The following is an 11,096-nucleotide window of genomic DNA, read 5'->3' as shown; positions in this document are numbered from 1 at the left end:
TATTTCTGTTCATTTTTCTGTTATTTTTGTCCATGTCTCCCATTGTCAAAATCAATGCGCAAAATATCTTGCATAATAATGTAAAATAGCGTGTCGCTAATACAGTCGTTTCATGTCTCACGGCATGTTCACGTTGTGTTATAACAATAAGCTTAATCGTATGCTTGGGATGCAACCTAATTCGTACCCGGCCTGAACCATTCGTACCCTCATTTCGTACCCTGAAAAAAATGGAGAAATTTTTTTAAAAAAGCCAAAATAGCACACGGATCGGAGTTTCCGCTCTAACCCTAACTTTAAAATTTTTGTGGAAACTCCGATTAGCGACTTCGGCTTTATGCTATTTTTTCTCTTGATGTTTTCAGGGTACGAAATGAGGGTACGAATTGTTCAGGGTACGAATTAGGTTGCACCGTGTGCTTGGAGGTCGACATGATGTTGGTTTTGTTGTCTTCCCGTCCACTCAGTTCAAACCTTCACCCACCAAGTATAAATCCGGTTATAAAGCATTTCTTTTTACAATGACGACGGTGTATTAGATACAGAATTCAGATGCTATGTAACAATTTGTAAAACAAATCGTTTATTTGCAAGAGTTTTTAAGATTTAACTGAATTTAAACTACTAATCAACATTCAGGAGCGGATTTGTTGGAAGTAATTGCGTCGCATTCCTGTGGTGGCAATGCATGGACCCCAATCACATTGGCAAAATATGTAGACCTCAAAAAGAACCTTTCCTGGTGCGCATATCTTCCAATGTGTTTGAGGTCTATGCACAATTATTAACAGTGCTCAGCATGCATTCCACTTCAAATATGGCTGACTACTTTTAGAACGCCGCTCTTTAATGAAACTCATTGCGCCTGAGATGCTATAATTTTGTGTGTCATTCTTTAATTCTTGTGTATTTTGGCGCTTCTTCCGTTATCTAGTATTGTAAAAGGAACAGTAGGCTACGTGGTCGAAATATAGCCTCGTGATAGACTACAGCTTGCATATTTCGACCACGCACTGTTCTTGTTTCTGGCAAATAAACCATTGATTGATTGAAAGATCCATTTCATTATCGATACCATCAATTGTTATATTAAATTAAACAGATAACTTTTAACATGACACTGAAACGAGATTGGAAAAACTGAGAATGCTGAGCACTGTTAACAATTGTACAATTATACAACTTATATTTCGACCACGGAAACGGCATTGGAAAAACATGATTATGACACAGAAAGTAGACAAGATAACGCTGCCAAAAAAAGTATCAAAGTATCTAACAGTTGTGATCGAGAGTAGACTAAAACTTTAGAGAGGGTACTGTAGAGGGACAATTGAAAATTTTACTCATAAATTGTAAACCATTCCTCCTGTGTCTTGAGGCCACCTTTTTTCTATGGGATTACGTTTTTGGATTGGCTACTCTTTAAGTCTGCGATTCCATGTTATGTTCTGTGAATGTATCGATGCACTCGAATAGGACCTCGTCTGAGTTGCCGTTGTTGATTATGTAAAACTGTAGCCTTTTGCTGAACTGCAAAAGTATTGTTCGGGTTCAAATTTTGACCATTTTCTGAGCTCCAATTTCTCACGATTGGAGGCAAATTTACAGAACTTGGTTGAAAACTAGTGGTGGTACTCAAATAGCGCCATTGATGGTCTCTCTTTGGCGTTAATGGTCCATCTTTGGTCCTGTAACAGCTTGCACAGTTATTCAAAGCATACAACGAAGGTCGTGTTTCCAGGCAGATTTTACCTCCGTAAGAGAATTTTCGAAGCTGTATGCAATTTTTCTGCATAGTGTGGCCTCTACTTGTGTGTTGTTTTTTCCACTGAAGAACACCTTTTGTGTCGTCGTCACAGTGACTTTCTTGCGATTCCCTTCTGTTTTGGAGCAAATTTTGATTGTAAAATGGACGTCTTGAGTTTTGAAAACCTTTTTCCCGTTCCGATATTGAACATTGAGCGTGATAATTTTCATATTCTAAAAATGAAAATCGTTAAATTGCGACTTGCTTAAGTCCTATCAAACGTAGGCTACCGTGTGATGCCGCTAACGTAGGCCTACAAGTTTAGACTGTTTGAAACCAGTCGTTTTAAAAGAAAAGCTAACAAACTTAGGCTATACAGTAGAATTCGCCTAATTCGTTACCTCATGGGGATAAGAAAAAAGTGACAGATTAGGCGAGCTAACGAATTATGCAAACAAGTCTAAATTATAACGACTCGTATAGATAAAGCATCCATTTGCTGAGCAGTGTGTGGCGTTTAATGTTAACACTACAATGCTTTTGCACAAAAATTCTGTAATGACTCTATACGCAGGCTACAAAACAAACATTTTGCAAGGCTTTTTCAAACTTGTACCAAAGACAGGCAAGTCCGCAAGACACAACAATTAGTTACAACAGGGTTGAGCATTATAACAATATATCGTTTCTAGCACTAATTGCAACGTTCATCTGATGAAATTGAAAGTAAAAGTAACAACAAACAAGATGGTTTATTGCTTAACAATATATTTTACGTATTACCAAATAGTTTTAACTGTCGAACGTTTTCGGCTTAACTTTACGTAACCTTTTAATGAGTCAGTAGAGAATTTTCAATTTGAACCGAAAGAGAGATCGATAATTCTCTAGCCTATATCCCAATTTGACACTAAATTTCAGGAAGCACTGTTAATCAAACAGTAGCCTACATCCCAAATTTAAACAAACAATTATTTGTGGGAGGCGCGTCCAGTCTCAACATTCCAGTCCGCGCCCCGTTAGGTCAGTGGTTGTGCGCCCGGCTCAAGTTCACGCGGCGCTGATTCTACTCTCTCGGGGTGTGCGCTTGAGCAACGCATTTCAGAACTGCTCTCCATTCAGCGGCACCTAGTGAATGAAATAATTTCCCGGCAACAGCACTTCAACAATCGGAAAACTTCACTCAGCCAATCTCGGTAACCGGCTCTGCGTCAAGAGCCTCTACAAGTAGTCTATGCGAAACTACTAGGAATAACCAATCAAGGCTTTGTCAGTCCGAGGATAAAGATTCAAAACCAACATTTACTAGATGCATCACGTACCCTGTGGTGCAAAGTCTTTTGTAGTTACGTATTTGGACCTGATGTAATTTTTTTTCCGTCTGTCTGTTTTCCACACTATTGCTTTTAATCCCTGCGTATTTCTTCATGCTCATAGTTGGCTAGCTGGTTACCTTCAAGTTGAAATTTATCGCATTTTTTATAAATATTTTCTGATTCCTAATAAGGGCTTAAGTTAAGCCAAAAACGTTCGACTGTTAAAACTATTTTTCAAATATATTGTTATAATGCTCAACCCTGTTCTATTGTTGTGTCATGTCTGTCTTTGGTAAGTTAGGCTACAAGAAAGCAACCTCCCTCCCAAAACTATATTTTTCAAACTTGCTGCAGGCTACGTAGCGTAAATAGCTTAGGTAGATAACATTTGCCGGTAGGTAGCCTATAGCTTTAGATTAACTTAACATTACCCGGAGAGGCTGTGCTGTTTGAAAAGCTTTCTTCAGCGACTGGTGTCTTCGTTGAATCCGATTTTTTGATTGGCCAATTGCGTTTGTGCCTTGGCAAAGCCTCTGACTTGTGCAAATTTTTTCTCTGCTGGGAACTGTTGAATTTAAGTTACGACATAAAAAATTGAGATTGACAAAATTTTGTTGTCATGTTGCATGAGAGCGTCGGCTAAAAAAACGGCAATTTATTTCTCGACTGTAGTTAAAAGCGCCCTTTTGTTTCAAGAGAGAAGGTAGACTACTTTCCTCGACTTCAAAGTTATGTTTACAGCCAGGGACGTAGTCGAGGGAGAGGGGGCAATTGAAGCAGCAACTTTAAGTGAAAAAATTGATTAGAGCAAACACTTAGGCCTATACTGTACCCTAGGACCTAGGCTATATCATTATTTTCAGTTTTAGAGTTCCATGAAAGAATCTAGGCCTATAAAAACAATTTTATTTTTTTTCATTTTATTAAGTTTATATCAATTCGAAATCGACTTTTTTACCGACTGCGGACACACCCAAATCCATCTCACTTCATATAATAGCCCTCATTGAAACATCATTGTTAGAGCTATAATTGTGTAGCCTAATGCTATCTTATCATACAGTATTCTAAGACAAGATTATAAGTGATATCTTATTCACAAACAACATAATTTTTGTCTTAAAGTAACTAGTAACTTAACACAAACCAATATTTATAGCCTAAGCCGTAGACAAAATAGCCCTGTATTCAGTGCCGGATTAACTATAGTAGCAGATGTAGCAGCTGCTACGGGCCCGCGCTTGGTGAGCAAAACATTTTTTTGCAAAAAAAAAACTGTCGAACATAATTGGTAAGTAATTTTTGGCTTGCAAACTGGAATGGCATGGGAGAATACCATAGTTTTAGGATTAAATTACTGAGTCCCAACGTCTTATCCCTTCCTAATTATTGTAAACTTTAAAAACCGGTAATTTCCTCTTGAGGCAACTGCCTGATCCAGTGCCACGAGCCCACGATACTAATTGTTTGAAAGATTATTCGACTGCACTGTACACCAGTGAGAAGAGTATCAATCTTGCCGATTGCCTTGGACAGAGTTATTACAACGTGTCCAACATGAGCGGGAAATATAACGGAGTAAGCATACAGGCACTTGTCAAAAAAAAAATTGGTGCTGTTGCAGAATATGTTCCATGCTATGCTCATTCGCTGGATTTAGTTGGTGTAGGCTACGTGCTGCACATTGCACAATCGTGTCCAGAAACAGTTTAGTTCTTTGACTTCGTTGAAAATATCTATCCTAGGCTATTATTTGCTGCTTCAACACACCGTTGGTCCGTTCTGGAGTGTTCAGGTGGTGGAGTGCTAAAGAAGCTCTCTGAAACACGATGGTCCGGAAGAACTGATGCCATTAAGATAAGGTAATTAAAGAACGTTTTCTTTTCAAAAAGGAGGCACCGGAGAAACTTGCAAATGACCAAGAGCAAAAGGCAGAATGTCAACAGCAGACAAATGGACTCCTTGAGAAAATGGAGTTGCTCGAAATTGGAACCTTAGTGGTTTTTTGAAATTGCTTACCCGATCGCTTCCAAGCAAGTCAAGCCTCTCTTCAAACAAAGCGGCAAAATCTCAACATTGCTTCAGCGTTGTGTGCCTCTTTGGCAGGATCCCTACAGACTTTCAGAGAACAATTCGCTTAGTTTGAGTCAGAGGCGTAGAAGCTGACTTAAGTGCCGGATTACCGACCAACAAGCACAAGAAGAATTGTCCAAAATCGAACGCACGATGAGAATGTAGGCAGTGGCCGCTCAGTTTCAGATGCAATGGATATCAACTAAAGGCAGATTCCCGGTGGAAGTTTTCCTTGCAGTATTGGACAGCCTACAATCTGCGCTGGAGCAACGTCGCAAGGCATAGGCTACACCAACTCGTAAAGCACATTGCTATTGATTGCTCCTCTCCAGAACTCAACTATTTCACTTCGATTAAAGAAAACAATATTGACACCACGTTTCCTGACATTGACAATTTGTTACGCATTTATCTATGTATGATGGTAACTAACTGTAGCCTACTGGAGAGAGATCATTTTCAAAATTGAAGTTGATGAAAAACTAGCCTATCTGCGAAACACGATGGGGCAAGAGCGGCTGCACTATAATAAACAAATATCAAATCTGGAAAATACGTTAAATCAATCTGCTACAGGCCCCGTACTTGGTTAATCCGGCACTGCCTGTATTGAAAAAACTAATAAACCTATTGCAAAGAAGTAGTTTTTTTTCAGATCAGGCCTCTAAGAAGGCGAGGCTATAGCTTAGCCTACGTAGCCTAAACGATAAAAAATTTCTTCATTTAACCTACCTGAGACTGGAAAAAGAATTAGGAAGTTCGTTATTTGTCAATGTAAAGACCTCACGCTTTTCTTTTAATTCCATGATTTTTTCTTTGGTTGCCTTGTGTTGTTTTCTGTTGCATATGATTTTGAGAATAATAACGAGAACAACTAACGTGATAACTCCAGCAATTGATGCTATCATTGCAAAATCAGTCAAAGGGCCTTTAACGCCAATGGTTGTTTTTTCTTCCACAGTTTTCTCAGTTACAGGAAGTTCTAATTCTCCACCCGATTCTAACTGTTCTGCAAATAAAAAAAACAGCATAATAAAAGTTTTAGACTCTTAGGCTATAAGCATTATAGAAAGCTACGCGGTAGGCTATGTTCGAAAATAAAACGCACTCTATTATTTTTAAACAGAGCCATGGAATGATAATATTCGTTTGGATTATTATCAAAGCAAGAAACATTCCGGTTTGTGGGTTAGCCAATTAACAGGATAGGCACATATAGTCACGAAAAGGAAATAGTTCAAATAGTTCTTGGGATAAAACGCGTAGTCCATTTATTTTTTTTACTTTCAGTCTCAAAAAAATATGGATTAACCCAGTGTTTCCCAAACAGGGTGCCATTTACAATACTCTAGGGCAGGGGTCCGCAAATAGTGGGTCGCGAGACCATCCACTGTGTGTCGCGAAACAGTTTAAACTGATTATCAATAACCTATAACTTGTTTGGAAAAAATAAATACAATCATATAACTTACTCTGTGATGTGATAAGTTTTATACAATTTTGTAGCCTACAATAAAATTTATACTTTCAATGGTAGGCTAGTAGCTAAGTCCCCGCTTATGAAGCCCCCAGTTAATAGGTCCACCCGCTTAGTAAGCCCAATTTGGTCCATTCCGGAATTACTGAAAGTATACATAGGATAGGCAGAAAATCGTTCCTCGCTTAATAAGCCCAAAAATGTCCTGTCTGGAATCTGGATGTGGGCTTAATATGCGGAGACGTCCGTGTTGAAATTGATATTGAATTGCAAAGTATTTTGAGGAAAATTATATGCTTCCGAAACGTATGAGCCGCGAAGAATTAAAAGTAATTTTTTTGGGGGTTGCGCCAAGAAGTATTTGCCCACCCCTGCTCTAAGGTGCCGCGAACTATTTCTCCTATTTAGTTTTATATGTCTTCAATTTTTTCGAAACAAAAACCATACAAATGATTCCATTGATTTGTACGAGAAAACTAGAAAAAACTTCTCTCTGATTTTAAAATAGATAAACTGTGCTTGCAAATGGTAATAAAATAGATAAACTTTGCATGCAATTTCAAATCAGCCTTGGTCCCATATTTGCGCCACACTGTAATAAAAGAGTGGCTATTTGAATGGTAACAATAGCACAAAAGTAATTCAAAATCACGCAAGATATACACAAAGACTATATTTATTAACTATTACTCAAACTATTAACTAATAGGCTACTAGCGATTTCGGTTAGCCTACTAACAGATCGGCCTTCAGTCAGATTTGAAGCTGCTCATTGTCATGGCCTGTGTATAAAGGTCGCCATGGTTGAAAACTTTGTTTGCACTGTTGCCAATAAAATTTTGACGCCATTTTTACAGCCCCCACATCAATGTGTTGCCTACTATAACAGACCCGGGACTAAAGTCCCGAGAACAGACAAACAAAATATCACAACAATATTATAAGCGTTAGGCTACGTGCAAATATAATCTAGCCTATGTTTAATAAATACTGCAGGAATCTTCTGTCTGAAATGTTTTTGTGTGGACTGGAAATATCTGTCGGACCGGGGGGGAAGGTAACTTTTTGTAGTTGCCGGGCCTGGTTTAGCCTACTTTATATATTGCAGCCTCAGCTATTATGTAGCCTACTACCAATCAGAAAATCAAAAGTTAGTGATCAAATACAAAGAAATTTACATAACCTACCTTGGTCTTTGGAATAAAAGCTGTTAATATCAGCCAGGTGTTTATTCAAATAATAAGCATTTCCGTCTAAATAAAAAACAAAGGCCAACGCCTAATATAAATTTGCGTAGGTTATTTGTGAAGTTCATTTTAGCTTGGCATCATCAGACCCAATTGACCAATTACAAAATAATAAGAACTTCGCACTTTCCATCAAGACAAAGAAAGTTTTATTTGAGGGAAAAACATCAAAACTAAAAATAAAAAAGTCCCCCTCAGAAAGTTTCTCTCTTTCTGAAAAGTGTGAAGCTTTGTCTGCTTAATGATAAGTCAATTGGGTCCTTGGTGCCAAACTAAAATGGATTTTTTAAATAAGCTACTATTCCTGCTGTCTGCATCAAATCCAGGAAAAATCAAAATTTCTAAATATGATATATAAACATATGCTAGAATATAATTAAACTTTCCGAATAAATATCCCAAATCAGAATTCAGGTAAAAAAACTAACTATAGATTTTTCTACCTTAGGCTATGCATGGGCTATGTTAGGCTAATACAAATAAATTGTGAAAAAATACAGTTTTGATGGAAATTTCTCGTGATGTAGCATGTAATTTTAAAAAGCAAAGAAGTTTACTTGTAATATTGGGTTACCTAACTAAAAATTAAAATAACAAATAAGCTACTTACACTTTTGGCAAACATAAGGATAAGCAGAATTACACGGAACTTCATCAAAAACTTCAGATCCTAGGCCTTGCTTTTTAATTACCGGGCAGTCTCTTTCTTTTCTCCCCAAAAGTTGTCTTTGAACCTAAATTAATGTCAACATCAGAAAGTGAAATTGGTTCACGTCATAAAAACTGTAAGTAGTTTACAATAGAGATCGCCGAAAAAGGCTCTCGCCGAATAGGGAACTCGCCGAATCGGACTAGCCGAATCGGATTAGCCAAATCGGACTCGCCGAAACGGGCCATTCCGGACTGTATCTGCCTTTTAAAGAACTTTTGAAATAGGCTAACGTACCACAAAGTAATAGCATAACATAAAACACAAATGAAACGAACTAAATTTTATAACGGACAAGTGAAAGTTTCAAATTTTCAGTTTTAAAATATTATCTTTGACGTTCAATCATCTCTGGTTCAAATGTCAATAAATTTCAAGCCAATCAGCTTACCAGGCTACAAACGTAAATCGGCTAAGCTACTACAAAAATGCTATTCTATTCAGGAGCTAAAACAGACAAACATTTACCCTGGAAGTTGTCTAAGTTATTTAATTTGTTGAAATCGGCAGTTGACTCGATTGCAATTGTTGATTAATGCAGTTACAACAGGTGTCGAATCATGCAAACTTACTACGTAAGAACCTATCCAGTGGTCATTTCCTCCACGATTTTTTATTCCTTCAGTAATATATTCTATATTTTCCGGCAAGACATCAACTAATCTGCCACCAGCAGATTTACAGTTAGATAGTGCAGCTTCGTAATTTGTGTATCCTCCAAATGTATAGCAAACATTCAAGTGTTCTTTGTACCCATCTGGGCAAACTAAATATTAATCGTCATTTATAGACCATATCGTTTCAAAAATACAAGTTTTTTTTCACTTAGAAAGTTTTTATAACAAAACTGAACTCATCGTATAAAAGTAAAACGAAAAAATGCAACTTGTTACTTTTTGTAAAACAGGGCTTTGCTTTACAATTTTCTAAATTTAGTGAAAAGTTAAAGGTTCGAAATAAAGCTGCAACTTTTCAATTAAGCTTAATGATAACCTTAACCTACACGTTTCGAAATCCAAATTGTTGCTTCTGTTTTAGTCGAAATAAATTGGTTGGGCTACTGAGGGAAAACAAATCATAATTTTGTTCACTGTAAGGCGTATAGGGCAGTGGCTCCGAGAGGGGGGGGGGAAGTCGGGCCAGTTTTCCCCCTAGCAAAACACTGTAAAGGAAAAACGAGTAGTTTTTTGTTTTTGCACTTTTGAGGGGGGCCCGTTTTTAGTACTAAAGTAAAAATGTACCAACGAAATAATCAACAAATTCTTAAATGAAGTGCGTAGTTCCAAGTATTTCTCAATCATTGCAAATGTCACTCTCGATGCTTCTCATCAAGAACAAATCATTTTCGTGTTAAGGTAGGCGATGTTGAACAGCTTCAAGGCGTAAAATCTGAAGCTGAAATGATTTCTGTATCACTGAACGGTTTCGATTGTATTGATAGTTTTAACTTGAAAACTGGCGCTGTGTTAGCTAAGCGGGAACTATTTTTGCTTGACAACTGAACCTTAACTTCAAAATCTGCGTTGGTCAGGCATAGGATGTTGTATCCAACATAAGTTATCTGGGAAAGTTAAAGGTGTCAGTCCAAGCACGATTAAAGAAAGTAAATCCTGTATATTTTTTGTTTATGGATCATCATCATCATCAGTCATTATCTCCGCCTGCATCAGATTGCGCATCAACATGAGTTATTTGCTTCCAAGAGTGACGATTTCGAGCCAGCTCGCCCAGTGTCGCCAAGTTAAGTCCGGTCCATGATTGGATGTTGTCTTGCCATCGTTTTGGTTGTCTGCCACATTTTCTTTTTCCTTCTACTTTTCCTTCTGTGCAAACTTTGCTGATTCCGAATTGTGATCTTTTAATGTGGCCCAACAGTTTTAAAACTTTTGATTTTATTAACTTATTGATGAAATTGGATGTAATTTTGTCATAGTTAAAAGATCTTCTGTTTTCGTGTGGTCAAGTAGCCTTTTGTTGGTCATGCTTCTCATGATGTGATTTGGAAGGTAGTGAGTTTTTTCTTTATTTGAGTTTTTTGTTTATGGATGTTGTTGCTTAAATCTAGTTGGAATTCATAATGTTGCCTACAGACAGAGTTGTTCAAATGTCTTATCCTTTTTGGAGTAATTGATTATCTGTAAGCTTGTTGTGGCATCTGTAAAGTTATAGACCAGTCACAAAAAAAATTCTGAAAATTCTAAAGAAAGCTGTCCTATCATCTTGTAAAGAAAATTGACTTTGAGAATGTCATCAAGGCGGGGTGCAGTCAAACCCAATGCTTTACATTACCCTTTTGCAATTGGAGCTCTAAAGACGTTTCTTAAATGCATCAAGTTAGAACCAACAAGAGCTTGATCGGAAGCTGAGTTAATGCTAAAGTAGCCTACAACTAGCAGTTTTAAATTTGTGACTGCTTTGCATTATGTGGATTACGGTCCTAAACAAGATTCACTAATGAATTTAATGAAATTAAAGGAAGATGTAATCTAAGTAAGAGAAAGCTGACAAGAGTAGGCTACTACTC

At 37.4% G+C, this 11,096-nt stretch overlaps 1 protein-coding gene across 1 annotated transcript; it reads right to left on the bottom strand.

Moving 5' to 3' along the window:
• Positions 1 to 509: 509 nt before the first annotated feature.
• LOC145774675 (uncharacterized) lies at positions 510 to 9,399 on the bottom strand. The gene is made up of 6 exons (XM_082585968.1): positions 9,145 to 9,399; positions 8,474 to 8,597; positions 7,804 to 7,869; positions 5,872 to 6,148; positions 3,498 to 3,631; positions 510 to 1,983 (listed from the first exon to the last, which is right to left on the bottom strand). Exons 4-6 carry the CDS (start codon positions 6,045 to 6,047, stop codon positions 1,445 to 1,447), a joined length of 849 nt encoding a protein of 282 aa, XP_082442094.1. The 5' UTR covers positions 6,048 to 6,148; positions 7,804 to 7,869; positions 8,474 to 8,597; positions 9,145 to 9,399; the 3' UTR covers positions 510 to 1,444.
• Between the last annotated feature and the right edge of the window lie 1,697 nt (positions 9,400 to 11,096).

The sequence above is a fragment of the Aplidium turbinatum genome, chromosome 7 (genome assembly GCF_918807975.1).
Source record: "Aplidium turbinatum chromosome 7, kaAplTurb1.1, whole genome shotgun sequence".
NCBI classification, from domain to species: Eukaryota; Metazoa; Chordata; class Ascidiacea; order Aplousobranchia; family Polyclinidae; genus Aplidium; species Aplidium turbinatum.
The sequence above is the reverse complement of the archived record's forward strand: the minus strand, read 5'-3'. Positions and strand labels throughout refer to the sequence as shown.